Below are 14,804 nucleotides of genomic sequence, written 5' to 3' on the forward strand. Positions count from 1 at the left end.
TCCAAGAAACTTTTAGACGGATCAATAATCCGTCTATTTATTAACTTAGTCTATTTAACCCCTCTCTCCTCTCCAAATTCAACTTAATTCGTCCATTTAATTGCCCCCGAAGATTCAATCATATATGTTCATTTAGCCAGAAATAGTTTATTGTGTTAGTGTAGCGAATTGATTAACTAGAACGTGCATCATTATTTATGGAATTAAGTCTCGGAGACCGGAGTTAACCGAGCAACAAGTGGAAGAAAAACTATCAGCGATTACGTCTGGGAAATGACGAACAGAATTACAAGATGTGAATCAAACCTCACAAATAAAGTGTAAGTTCAGGAGCTACTAAGATTCTCCTCATTCGAAGTGGCCATTGAGTTCAGTCGCTTTTGGTTTAATATAGTATACCAGATCTACGGTCATACTTCAATGAGTGAGCCTCAACCTAGACATCGAACTCCTAGCTCTTGAGCTTATTTACTATTGAAAAGGATACTGTTTGTAGCTTAGCCTTTTTCGATTTTCTTTTTAGCACTTTGAATTCTTCTGCTGTTTCTGCCTAGCATTGAGGCTCGATTATCCTTAATTTTGATAAACGTTGCAACATTAATTTAAAAGGTAAAAGGTAACATGCCAATAAAAGTTTTAGAAGGCGCATGCGCAGTTCACTAAGAAATAATCCGTGTATTATTTCATTTATACGATACTCCATTAATTTAAAAAGAATCTATACATAGTTCAGGTATTATTCTTATTTTGCTCTTAGCTAGTGAAATGTTCGTATTGGCATAAATTGTCCTGTTTCATCCTCAAATTTTAAGAAACTTTATTTTTCTTCAGTCAAAAACCACCATATGAAATAAAATTAGTGGAATTAAATCATAATTCGAGCAAGCTAATTTCCAGAATTGGCTCTATGTTCTAACCTAGCAAAACCAAACTCAACAACCAGTCAGAGAACTGGCTTTTCATTAAAAGCTGATTTCAGGTTTTGGAATTGGTAATTAAGGTTGGAAATTTAGTCAGGATTATTAAATAAGGAATAGTTTGTTGGCGCGGTTATGACTCCCCGATTAATACAATAAAGTCCCCACGATCTCTCCTCGAGTCCCCAACTCTCAACAAGCAACTTAAATGCAAACAACAACAATATATATGCGTAGTTATTTACGCCAACACTTTTTGGTAAAAAGACTTCTATTTGTAGTAAGTACATTTATTACTCCTTCCGCCATTTATTAAAAAAAATGACTTAGATTTAATTTGATACGAAATTTAAGAAAATAAAGAAGATTTTTCAATCTTATGGTCCTAAATTAAAAATATGTTAAATGTACCAAAATGCCTTTTAATTTTATAGCCTTAAACACGACACGTAGAAAGTTAGAAATTAAAATTTTGCTAAAAAAATTAATCATTCTTTTTGAAACAGACCAAAAAGAAAAATAGGTCATTCTTTTTTAAATGAAGAAAGTATTAAGTAATTAATTTAAAATTTCATATTAATAAAATATAATTTTAATTAAAAATTGCCCTAATGAATATGTTAGGTCAGTAAAATACAAACAATATGATAGCATGTAAACCGGACTAAGTAAATGTTATGCGACAAACTCTACTATTGAGAGAATTTATTTAGAATCATCTATGTAGATATAGATGATTATCCTTCAAAACAACTCAATCATCCGAAGATAGTAAAATTTTCTAACAACTAAATCATTCAGAATGGCGACACATGTTCTTCATTTAAGATATTTACATACGCATAATTAATTTATACTAATGAAAAAAAAAAGGAAGTTTGCTAAAATGGAGGAAAAGTTCTACCGAAGCTGTTGGCATTTGAGAAAAAACCTACCAGATCTCGCCGGTATGGTAAATATGATTTCCGCTTATTCTTATCCATTTCCTTTGCTGCTTGGTTCCGTAAATAAACTGCCGGCGACGAAGATACCTTGTTGCCGTTGCTACTGTTGCCATTTGCCTTTAATTTTCTGGCGACCTTAGACGTCTCAGCTGAGTCCTTTGCTTTGGAAGTTTCGTTTTTCAATCCTTTTTCCGGCGTCAGAAATATAAAACTGTCCTTGCCTTCACTGTTACTCCGTCGCATCAAATCTCGAATATTCCACCGCTTAAACGCCGATCCCGTTGAATTACTCTTCTTACATCTGCTTGGTGAAGGCTCAGTTATCTTCGGCTTCCATACACAATAGGTTCCCGGAGGTACACTTTCCAGCTCATCGACCTCCGAAGATGATGACGACGGAGGTTCGCGCTCTTCTAAGAATAAATCCTTTAACGAAACTTGAACTGAACAATTGTCGTTTTCCGACGATTCGCCGTTAACACCTCCGCGATCTACGCCATAAGGAACGTCGTTTAATAACAGATCGCGGTTGAAAACGGGGTAAATAGGCTGGATATGACGGTCGAAGGGGAACACGCCATCCGAGCCCTCTGGATTTTCACATACCAAAGTGAATTCAAAATCTTCTTCGCCATCGGCACTGGCAACGTTCTCTTCCACCACCTCAGAATCACGTTTAATTTCATCGGAGATTTTACCGGCAATCTCCGCCACTCTATTTGAGGAGTAGCTGCTAAAGCTAGGACAGAAATATTCTTCTTGCTGCATGTGAATAGCTGTAATTTCATAAACGCTCTGCTTCACGTTTATGGTCTCTGTAGGTTATGATCTTATTAATGGAGAGAGAATTATTTATGACAGGGAAAACGGACGCTTTCAATTTTCCAGCTGCGCTTTTATATATGTAAGTTGTAATGAGAGGAACTAACTTGGGTTGTGGTCTGCTTTATGATATCCTGGCCTATGTTATTTAAATTTAGTTACGATTTTAATATGGAGGGCTTTTGGTTTTTCTTTCTCTTGTTCGAAAAATATTTAAATATCTATTTGTATATAAAAATTTTAAACATAATTGTCATATATGTGTTGCACAATTCACACTTAAAGATCATTTATGATTTTTATAAACTTTCTTTTAGTTATATGATAATTATTAATAAACTATGAAACATATAAATTTTGTATATAAAATGTAATTTCTTTACGATCATATTTACTACTAAAATTATAGCTCGTCGTATGAGATTTATGTGCATTTATTAAAAAGATAATCACTTGAGAGTACAATTGATTCAAGCACATTATTGGCGCAACGTTTTTAAACATTTTGTTGAAAATAAAAAATATTATTTCATTGTATTTTAGGTTAAAGAACTGCAATTTAGTTTTGGCCTATAATTTTCTAAGAGAGTAATATAGCTCCTTTAATGAGTTTATTTAATATAAGTTCTAATAAGTAGAATTAATAAATTTTTAATGCACGATAGAAAATAAAATCTCTGAAATAAATCTACGACAATTTGAATAGCATGTCTTCAAATTTTATTTTATTTTATGGAAGCTTCTATGAGTACGTAACTCGATTGTCTCAAATTTTCACTAATAAATAAAACGTAAAAGTTTGTTCCTCTTCTATCACATATACTTTTTAGTTGAGAGGGTGCAACTTTTTCCTCGATGACAATCCACTTTACACGTGTGCATCAAGATATTTTATGTTTATTTCATCCGGTTAAATATATTAGGTTCTAATATAATGTGCATCTGCAATAAGGAAATATATAATTTTCTTATTCTTCTTATAACACATTTTGGTTGCAAGCTTCTTCTTTTTTCAAATCAATAAGCATAGAACTTCCCATAATAATCAAACATTTGACTGTGTTGTTAATTAAATTTAACTGATTTTTTGATTTGCATCGTCACTTTTAAAACTTAGGACTAAAATGATCATTGTTTCATACATTAAGGACTATTTCTGCTAAATGATGTATAATGAAGGACTTAAATATTTTTAACCCTCGTATATTCAGGAATATTTTGATCGTTTTCTCATTTATTTTTAGATAAACTAAACCTAATGCATGTTTTTATCAAAACGGTTTACTCCAATTTTGGATTTCTCCTGAACTCCCCAAATTGTATCCAAATGTGCTAGTGTAATGCTTAGTTTAAATTAACGTCATCTCGTTGGCCTATTTCCCCTTTTTTTTCTTCGTTATTCGGTATTATTATGTCCTGTTACAAATATTACTATCGCCGCTAAATTTGTCATTTGACAACATACAAGAATGCCTCATTAGATGTGCGTCGAATACTAAATTTTAAAACTGCGATTTATAAGTTGGACCATAGAAATGCAATTTGTAAGTCATAAATCATTTCATGCGAGTCCTATAGTCAGTTTCAATTCATAAGTCGTATTTTTGAATCGCAATTTATAAATGAAATACATCCTATAAATTAAGACGTTTCTGAAATGTAATTATGAATCAGTTGAACCTATAGTCAGTTTCAATTCAAAGATGTATTTAGACGAATCATATTAAACATACGTGAGAGGCTTATCATTGTATCTCAGTTTGTTTCGAAGGGGGGCCGGCATAGCACTACGGGATGTCGGCAATATGTCAGTATTGAAATTGGAATAAAATAATTTTGAATTGTTTTGAATTTAAGCAAATTAACAATGTAAATAGTTTTAGCACCTTTTTCAATGTGACAAACATTTGAATAGTACTGAAAATAGTATAATATAAAGCTACAACTAATTTGGGGCAAAGGAAAAATAACAAATTAATGAAACAAATGATGAGAAGGAAATAAGACGAACATAGCTACATTATATATCAACATCAATTAAATTAGTACACCTAATTCATAAATCAACAAACTATACATGTATAGTACTCCTTCCTTTCCAAAATACTTCTCACAACTTTCTCCTTAATTGATAGTATTTCTCACAACTTTCTCCTTAATTTAATTAAGCACAATCAAATTTCAATTTTTCAAAAATTTTGTGTCTCCCACTCAAATCACGCTCCCACAATTTTCTTTGCGTTTTTTTTTTTTTTTCATTTCTATTCCAACAGTTTCAATCTTTTATTTTTGATTTGTATTTGTATATCACACTGATTTCTTCTAGTTTTTTTAGTTATCTCCTTAGATTCATACAAAATTATAAGTAACATGTGTATATATTTGTATAATGTATATAATTATATATATGATATTGGTTTATACATATACAAATAATGTGTACTATTTGTTTATACATATACAAATATAATGTACTACTTGTTTATACATATACAAATATTGTGTACTATATTTTTTGTATAATGTATGTAATTATACAAATGATAATTGTTTATACATATACAAATACTGCTTATACATACCAGATGCTGACTAATTATACATATACATATTTATTCCAATAATTTATTCTCACAGATTATACAAAATAACTTTGTATATATTTAGTAATATTTATGGGATTTAACGTTCATTTTCTTTTTTAAAAAAATGAAAATCAGATTGTATAAATATTAAATGTAAGAAAAATATACAAACGAAAATATCTATAACAACTGAAATTATAACTACAATAAATAATTAGTCAAACTATAGTTAAGCTGTCTCATTATGTTTCAAATCATTGTTATTTTTGAAAGGTTGCTCTTCAATTTATCTGAATAACTTTAGAATGCATTTGATGTCTTTTCCCCATAAATTAATACTACAATTCAGGAGGATCCACTGAGAAGACATCAACAACATATTCTTCTGAAAACATATAGTCACAATGATTATAAATTTCACCCCAAAATGACATTTCAAAATGCTAGTTTCTACTTCCTAGCTCATTCATTCGGCATTAATTAATACTATGACCCCGTTTGCCCCAACTTCCCAAATATTCTTAGCAAGTTAATTTTGAGAGAAATTTTAGTGAAATTGAACCATGCGTTTGACCTCAAGTTTTGCCAAATTTTGGTGAAATTTCAAAAAATATTATTTTATACCCATAAGTTCTAAAAATTATTTAAAATATCTATAAATTTGTGTTATCATTTTATAACGAACATGTTCCGTTAAAAAAAAACTTATAACATAATTGATAACAATCAACAACAACAACATAGCATTATAGGCAAGAGCAATACATCATTCGAATTAAAAATAAAAATAAAAATTCAAATCTTGTCACTCAAACTATTCTTTTCCGAAAAAGATAATATCAAACCATTCTTTTATAAAATCTTGATTGATCATATTAATGAAGTAAATTGATAGATAAATATTTAGTTGAAATTAATAAATGATTGGTGTTTTATAAGACATAAAAGTTTGGAGTTATTTTAAAATTTTTAAAACTCCCAAGTTCTACATTTTTTTTTTTTAGAACTTGGAAACTTGGAGATTTTGCTTAAAATATTTGTTAAGTAATGTCAAATTGTATGGACAAACACAAGTTTTCAAATATTTTTCAATTTTTTCCCAAAAAATACTAGGGGCCAAACGCTACCTATATGTCTACTTTACACAAGTTATTAACTTTATACATATATTAAACATTCATTCATGTTATGTGACAAGCTACAAAACTATTCTTAAAGATGTATCTTTTGTTTGCCTCGGACCACTGGACTCCTCAGCAGTCTCTCACTGTTTAAACTTTCGAATCGTTTCCGTTGAATCTGATCATGGTACATAGGATGGAACTCTGTTTGGAATGCCCTGTACATAACGTATGGAAACAAAGTGGCAACGACGACCACAAGGGTGACCAGCCAATAGAATGGACTCGGAGCACAAGCTTCCACGAGAATTTTGTACGCCGTTGTAGATATTATAGGCGAAAGAGAGCCATAAACAACTAAAAACACGTACCAAATGGCGATGCTGCCCCAAATGAAAACATGCTGAATCCAAGTGAAGTAGTTGATAGATATTGCCATTTGACAATTGACTGTCCACACCACACACGTGTACATCATCACTCCGAGGACTCCATAGTCAACTGGTTGACCATCTTCCCGGAATACGTGATGCCCGAGTGAATTGGTGGTGCCAAAGAAGATGATCATAGAACAGATAACACCGTTCAACATCCAACCTAAAATGCGGCGCCAACTGAAGAGAATGTTCTTCGTTCCCTCTTCATAGAGCTTAGGAAACTGCAAAAGAGATGCTGAGAAATATAAAGAAAGGAAAGAAATCCTTCGCGACTTGCATGTATCAGTAACTTGAGCAAGAATGCAGATGAACGGGCTTCATAGATTAGTAGCGATTCATTTAAATCTTGTAACTGAATCTTTCAACTACATCTTCATATAAATAGAACAGTATGCATGAAAGCACCAACAATTCATTTCACGTGTCTCGTCTAACAGAACCTTCTATCCCTGGTTGGTAATCCCTTTGAGAATCTTCGCTTCTATCAGACCTTTTGCCGCAAAGTAATTAAGAAAAAAAGGTTTTCAAGGTTGGGGCCCTCTTACTCACTTGTATAATTGTATCCTCTTGGAAAAGAGATCAAAGAACACATAAAATATGGAAACATTGTAATGTCTTTTCCTAACCTTGTCGTTGTGCTTTGGCCTAATCCAAAGTGCATGCTTATATGAAGGTAATCGATGCATTAATAATCATGTAAATGTGGCCACTCCTTTATTTAACATCCTATTCATGCTTTTGCCTAGCTGTAAGTCGGTGAATATGAAATAGTTTTTTGTTAAAACAAATATTATTTTGTTTGAAGTGCTTAAAAGGAAGTATAAAATAGGAGACAGACCTCGAGACATAGGCGTGCAGAAACATCCTGATCAAAGACACCGAGAGCAATGACAGGAAGTGATGTGAAAAACACATTATATAATGACATATACCAGTCATTATAAGCAGGTCGTCCAGAGAAAGAAGCGAAGCCCTCGAACCAGAAAAGAGTCAACCCAAAGGTGATGTTCTTGTAAAAGAAGTAGCATAGCTGCAACCATCCCACAGTGATATCAGGAAGATCATAAATGTCTCTCACTCAAAACCGAACATGAAACTGCTATTCACTTTTTAAAATGTGTCATACTTCTTAATGGTTTAAAAATTATGCCTGCTTAAATAATTATATTGCATGCCTGATTAAATAAAGTATTCACCTCAATCCTGCAAATGTTAATTACATCAATTCAGTTTTTACAAATAAGGTTAAAAAAAAAATGGTACCAATTTTTTGTTTGGTGCACGTTGAACCCAAGATGAACAAAATGCCTGATGTGGTTTCTGGTCATATCCAATTTTATTTTTATTTCTCCAAGAACAGATAGCGAATACTTACCATCATCGCTATTCTCCTGTAGCACCAGTGGCCATGGACCAATAACAAGCGCTCAAGAAAACGGAATTGAGCAATTGCATAATCACTTGACATGACAGCCTAGTAAGATTTGCAGAATCATCAGTTTAACTCCTCTAAAACATGGACATTATTTGGCAGAAAAGCATATGTGCTTATATAGCCTACTACACAATTAGAAATCACAGTCCATCAAGAGAGACAAGAAGAGAGAACGTCTTCTGGAAAAAGCTTATGACTCGAAGTTTTGACTGACTTCGTAAATAATATTTATGCCAAAATAAACAGCAGCAACTGATAGAGAAAAAACAGTGTTACAGCTTCAGCTAAGTCAAAAATCCATATCAATGGCAGAATGTTGAAATGAGAAACAACGCTAGTACATCTTTGGGCGATGACAATTTGTCAAGCTATTGCAATTCACATCTATGTAGAAGCGTAATTGTTTCCCAAATACTGAGAAATAGAGGAAGGAAAAAGGATAATACAAAAGAGGAAGAATTAGACGAAAAATATTAACCTGCATTCCTTCAACACCACTTATGCCAACCCCAACATCAGCCTCTTGCAGCATGCTTACATCATTTGCCCCATCCCCAATTGCTAATGTAGTGTGGTGTGTTTCGACTTTCACCAATCTGGTAACCTGCATATCTTCAAATAGTTTTGTCAGATTATTCAAATGGTCAACAAAATGAAATACTGAACAAACTTTGTATACAGTTCATGAAAAAAATTCTCTAAATACAAAATTGTAAGGGATGGCACTTACAAGAGCTTTTTGTTTAGGAGTGGAGCGGCAGCAAATAACAGATGCACAATTTATTGCAAGCTCCAAGAATGATTTTTCTAGTTTTTTGTCAAGAGCAAATGACAATGATTTGCCATCAATGATCAAACCAAATGATGCAGTAATTTCTCTGTTTGAGCTTACTTGTGACATTCCCTCCCTTATTTGCTTTGTAATGCTATCATGTGAAGCCTGAGACAGTTGAACTTGGTAAAAAATATAATTCTTTTGTGTTATTGTAGGCACAACCAATCCAAAATCCTCTACCTTTGCTATAGTCTCCTTGTTTCCTTGGTTTTCCAAGTCCAATATGTCTTGAGAATCTAAAGTAATTATGATTTGCGTCATATCTGGTCTTAATAAACTACAAGCATACCTAGATGACATTCAGAGAGATGATGAGAACACCAGTCATCGTTTGATTATAGAAGTTGCATCATTTTACTAGTAAAACCTACCCAATATTGATAGCTGTTTCCATCTTATCACCAGTTAAGACCCAAATCTTAATCCCAGCTTTGGCAAGTTTATCAATGCATTCTGGGACCTGCAGTGATCAGTTTGCAATTGGAGCAAGTCATGTACAATGCAAAGCGAAAAAAGGAGATTGCAAGCTCCGCTGAATTGCAAGCAATGTACAACACAAGATTAAAGCTCACCCCTTTTTGAAGTTTGTCCTCAACAGCTGTAACACCAAGTAGAATTAAGTCCCTTTCGATCTTCTGAGCAGTAGCATCCACCAAAGCATCTCTATCTGCCGTTACAGAAGCTTGGGCATTCAAAAACTCTTGTTCCCAAGATTGGAACTCTTTCTCATCAAGCTCACGGTAAGCTACAACAAGAGTTCGCAATCCTGCTTCAGCATATTGTTTAAGATGTTCCCTTGTTATACCCTCAAAGACCGGCCCATCTTTTGAAAGCCGTTCGAACATCACACTAACAAAAGGAAATTTATGAGCAATAAGATATCTGTCTAAATTAAACAGAATCGGAGGATTTGAATCATATATTTGATCACTTGATAAGAAAAAGTAGACACACGCAAGGGCAGTGCAAGGAGATACAGACCTGTCTGCACCTTTGCAGAGGAGCAACAACTGGTTCTCAGCATTTTTTACAATTACAGACATTCTCTTCCGCAAACTACTGAACTCTAAGACATGAAGGAGCTGATATGATCTGAAATGAAGACCTCGTCATGCAAAAAGCAATGAAACTAATAAAGGAAAAGGGTAAAAATAAATCCATAAACAATGGATAGGTAAAGAATTGACGATGCCCTGATATAATTTTTAAAGGTCATTGCAGTATATTATTTATTTGAAACTGAAGAAACGTGAGTTGTAAAAAGTTGCAGCAAATTATTCATATCTCATTTGATCTCAGTATCAAAGCAGATCTAACATAACAGGTTTATAGAAACAGTGAATCTTGCTTTGCTGTTGAAACAAAAGCATCTGACTCAACAATATTAGGGGCTGACGATGAGGAAGAGGATAACATCCCAGTTTGGATATTTACACAATAATTCTTGTTGAAATGTTTGATCACCTCATTTAAAAACTTAAGCTGTTTTTTCTCTAAAGGGAGATCAAGTTGTTCGAAAGGTGAAACTTTTCATTTGTTTATATTAGGTCTTCAACATGTCCCTTTACGTGCAGGTCTGATTCTTTTTCCTCAGGACCAAGGACCTCACTATTCTTATAACATGTGATCTTTCATCTAAAGAAGACACTTCTGATGCTTGGTTTCAAAAGATGTTGAAATTTTTTGTCAAAAACTTTTTCAACTTCTCGAGAAAGATCTTTTCAAAAAAACAAGATCGAAGAAAGTTTTTTCAATTTTTTGTAAAACTAAAAACATTTCTCTAATGGCCTTTTGTCGCCTGTTTCTGAAACAACTGCCACCTTATTTATTTGTATAGTATTATGCTTTCAAGAAATCTGAAGGAGAAAGCTACTACTGTCATACTGTTGGTTGGCACTTGACAGGCCACAAAACTAGTATTTAATCCCTGAGAAAATTATCAACCAACAGAAAGAAGTCCTGCCAGGGATTCTTCACAACCACACAACCAAAAGAGATGAAATAGAACAGAGTAGATAAACCACATCCCAAAAGGACAAAACTGGGAAATGTGGATGTATTCTTGGCTACTGGATGAGCAAACCACTTTCACATCTTCGACAGAACTTCTGAATATTTAAGATTCCAATACAGGAAAAAAAAAACAAATCAAAGATTTACCTGTCAACCATCTTGCCACTCTGATGATCCAACTCATGCAGTATAATTCTGCTTTGTGTTCTTTCAAAGAACTGAAACCCAAGTTCCCTTGCTGCAATGACAAAGGCAGATTCATCTGGTGACTCTGCTTCATAGGAGATCTCACCTGTTTTTTTGTTCACGTCAGGAATAACAGTGTGACAGATTGCCAGCACTCTAAAAAACTTTTGTATCATGTCTCGATGAGGCTCATGGACCCATTGACCATTCATTATACGCTCATCTTTGAAGTTGAATCCTTTAATAGATTTCTCCAAGTTAACAACGGGGTCACTTGATTCCTTCACGTCATTGGAAGTATCACCTACTTCCTGTGCTCCATTTCGTTTTTGCTTTGCCAGGGCCCTCTCTACCTCTGTCACAACACGTCCATACGCAACACCTGCTATTGAACATTTAACAAACTCCATGGAGTTGCATGTTAAGGTGCCTGTTTTGTCAGAGAGTATAGTGTCAACCTGCCCAAGTTCCTCATTCAGATTAGATGTTCTTGCATGAGCTGGCTTATCTGTTTCCTTGTAGTACATCTCCCTATCTTGGTTGATGAATATGCTCTGTAAAACCTTCACAATTTCAATAGACACATATAGTGAAATAGGAATCAAGTAACCATACAACATAAGGGCTGTCAGGAAATGGAAAAATGCAGCCAGTGAAGCTCTTTTGGGATCATAAAACACACTTGTCTTGTCTGGTCGAAGATACCACCTCCTTAGTTTCCCACCAGAAATGTCATTTTTAGTTTCAATCCCGAAAAAGATAGATCCAATAAAAGCTATTGTAATCAAGGTACCAAAAAGAACATATATTATTTTATCCATCCGTTTCTCAATTCCACTCCTCTTAGAAGGAGGATCCGTAGAATTCTGCATGACTTTTGTGTCATGACCAGTAAAAATGGCCACACCATAAACATAATCAGTATTCCGTAGCTTGGAACCTCGCAGAAGTATCTGCTGCACTGAAAGAGGATTCTGCTGATTATCATAATGCAGAGTTCCAATGAATGTATAAAGATCTTCATTTGGATCTTCACACTTAACAACAGCTTTAAAATTTTGAAAAGAACCGTCGTCGTGCAGGGAGGATGTGATATTTAATGCATGCTTCACCTTAAGGTTAGTCTCTCCATCAAGATTGGAGGTTTCAACATAACATATCCCATCCTCATAGCTTGATGAAATCAAAAGCAGATCAGTGGGGAAATATTCATCCTTGTAAACCTTAATAAGGTCACCAACTCGTAAACTTCTCCATCTAGTCTCTTGGAAAGTATGATTTTCAGTGTATACGTTTACTTTCCGGTTATTGGCCTCAATATCCTGAAAAAGATTGCATAAAAAAGAACTAAAATTTTACAAAGAAAAACCACAGAATATATACCTGAACTTGCTTACGACTAACCAAAAGCATGCCAAGTTGCCAACATTTTTTTTTTGTCAAACTGCCAGGACCAAATGCATGCCAACATAGACTAAGAACAAACTATTGATCAGAAAGTAAAAGCACAACCTTGCAATTACACAACTAAAGACATCAGAAAGTCCTAGTGATGTTTTTCGACATGACATCCAGACCACTCACATTATAGTACATCTGATTTTACACCTGAGATACACGGTGCAATAAACAGTAACTATTCCAAGTAAATTATCCTTTTCAAAGATTTTTTTTCGCCGGGGAAATAAAAAAGTTGAAACACTTGCGTTCAACCAAATACCAATAGGGATATAAAATGTTGTAAAGTAATAATTTAATTTTAAAAAATTGTAGCAAGTAGTCAATGTTTGTGCTTGAGAAAATATCTTTTATTTCCCAATCGTTTTGGGAAGCTCAATTACAGAAAATGTTCATTAAGGCAATGAACCATTGGGTCAGGAAAGGTACTGCATTTATTTGTTTATTTATTCCAAATAGGTTCTTTTCTTTTGAAGTTGCTTCACTACTTTTTGTAAAGAAGTTTCACTACACTTCTCTTTGTTTCTATCTTTACGAGTATTGTTGCCTAGACACAACATAAATATATGACAAATATCTACTTAACATTTCTATCAGCCTCATTATGAAATCAACACTGCCCCAAAGTCATTGTCCTTAGTTGCTCAACCACATTGGCCGAGTTAAATCCTAGCTCATTTAACCATGTAAAAGCAAAATCATTACAGTGATTAATTTTCACCCTAGCTAGATTTTATCCTTGATTGGTGAACAGGGACGGGATTGGAACACCAATGGGAGCTATTTGATCCCAGCCGCGGAAAACAGAGCATAAAAAACTATGAAAGTGGATTAACTAGTAGCTAGCACAAAAGATTCTCAAGCATCATAATACATTAAGCATATACCTGCCTTTTGCGCCTCCAATCTTCGATCCCTTCTTTTGCCATTGTTGCCCCAATCACAACCAATAAAGGCGCTAAAATGCTGCTGGCTGTATAGGGAGCTAGAGGACTAAATGAAACACAAGCAACTACAAAAAAGTATATATTTGCAACCCTTCTAAATTGCTCAAACAATGATTTGGGTATGAAATTAACTGCTGTGTACTTTGTAGTAGAAACATAATTCCCCCTATAATTTAGTTGGACCTGTTCTGGGTTATCAGGATCATTACAATACACGATCCTTGAAAAACCCCTCTTCCCAACTTGACTATGTTCCTCTTTAAATGAACACCTCATGCACGAAAAACTATATATCTTACTAAAACTTATTTTCATCTTACCACCTGCCATCTTCTCCAAAAATAAAATAAAAAAACAGTCCGGTACACTAAATTCCCACTATGCACAGGTCCGAAAAAGGGTTAGGACCACGGGGATTTGAACCAGTACTTCTTACAGCTTACCACTGAAACAAAACAAGATGAAAGGGTTGCTAACATCAAGATCCTTCTTTTATCATGTTTTTATGTTAAAATTGCCATAAAAAATCACCAAAATACCAAAACTGATAATGGGGTTTCAAGAAAAGTAAACCCTAACAATTAGTTTTCCTGAAAATTCTTATCTTTGTTCTTTAGTACTACTAAAGATCCCTTGCTTCCACAGTTCCACTGTCGGTGAAATGACAAATATGCTCTAAACTCCGACTTTTTTTTTACATTTACTTGCAGGAAGAAGAAGAAAAGTAGAAGCATCCACACAATGGAATATGGACAATCTTGTTTCCATAAATTTTTCAAGAAAGTGATTTGGTTGAGATTAGGAGAGAAAAAAATGAAAATGAGGAGTTTCTAGTTGGTTGGCCAACAATATGTGTCAATTTTATGTTTTCCACAAGTAATAAAATAGAATGAACAGTCGAACTAATTATACTATGGCAGCTAAATATAGCGAAGCTTTTTTTTTGGCTTTTATCTGAACTTTGACTTACGTGGACTGACTAAATGACGTAATTCATCCTAACCGTACACGTGGCTCATGATGTAAATCGGTATATAAGTTTGGGTCAAGATTAACGATGACTATAGTTATAATGTACTTTAGTACTTTTTAGTGGAGGACGAC

The 14,804-nt window shown here is 33.9% G+C and overlaps 2 protein-coding genes across 2 annotated transcripts; both read right to left on the minus strand.

The window, feature by feature from the left end:
- Positions 1–1,660: 1,660 nt before the first annotated feature.
- Positions 1,661–2,798, minus strand: LOC129873380 (uncharacterized). The gene has a single exon (XM_055948463.1). It carries the CDS (start codon positions 2,627–2,629, stop codon positions 1,799–1,801), a length of 831 nt encoding a protein of 276 aa, XP_055804438.1. The 5' UTR covers positions 2,630–2,798; the 3' UTR covers positions 1,661–1,798.
- A 3,518-nt stretch (positions 2,799–6,316) lies between these two features.
- Positions 6,317–14,565, minus strand: LOC129872925 (probable phospholipid-transporting ATPase 8). Its single transcript, XM_055947881.1, has 11 exons — positions 13,641–14,565; positions 11,257–12,617; positions 10,078–10,188; positions 9,669–9,945; positions 9,468–9,556; positions 9,277–9,385; positions 8,992–9,201; positions 8,740–8,865; positions 8,202–8,300; positions 7,665–7,856; positions 6,317–7,047 (listed from the first exon to the last, which is right to left on the minus strand). The coding sequence occupies exons 1-11, from the start codon at positions 14,028–14,030 to the stop codon at positions 6,481–6,483; spliced, it is 3,531 nt and encodes a 1,176-aa protein (XP_055803856.1). The 5' UTR covers positions 14,031–14,565; the 3' UTR covers positions 6,317–6,480.
- Between the last annotated feature and the right edge of the window lie 239 nt (positions 14,566–14,804).

Source organism: Solanum dulcamara, chromosome 11, assembly GCF_947179165.1.
Source record: "Solanum dulcamara chromosome 11, daSolDulc1.2, whole genome shotgun sequence".
Lineage (NCBI taxonomy): Eukaryota > Viridiplantae > Streptophyta > Magnoliopsida > Solanales > Solanaceae > Solanum > Solanum dulcamara.

What these genes read in the sequence shown, in the direction of transcription:
- LOC129872925 (XM_055947881.1), bottom strand. Translation starts at nt 14,030, where the DNA reads ATGGCAGGTGGTAAGATGAAAATAAGTTTTAGTAAGATATATAGTTTT. An exon ending in AGGACAAACTTCAAAAAGGG is followed by an intron (nt 9,557 to 9,668) that starts GTGAGCTTTAAT and finishes TGATCACTGCAG; the next exon opens with GTCCCAGAATGCATTGATAA. An exon ending in CTGCACGCCTATGTCTCGAG is followed by an intron (nt 7,048 to 7,664) that starts GTCTGTCTCCTA and finishes TCTCTTTTGCAG; the next exon opens with TTTCCTAAGCTCTATGAAGA.
- LOC129873380 (XM_055948463.1), bottom strand. Translation starts at nt 2,629, where the DNA reads ATGCAGCAAGAAGAATATTTCTGTCCTAGCTTTAGCAGCTACTCCTCA.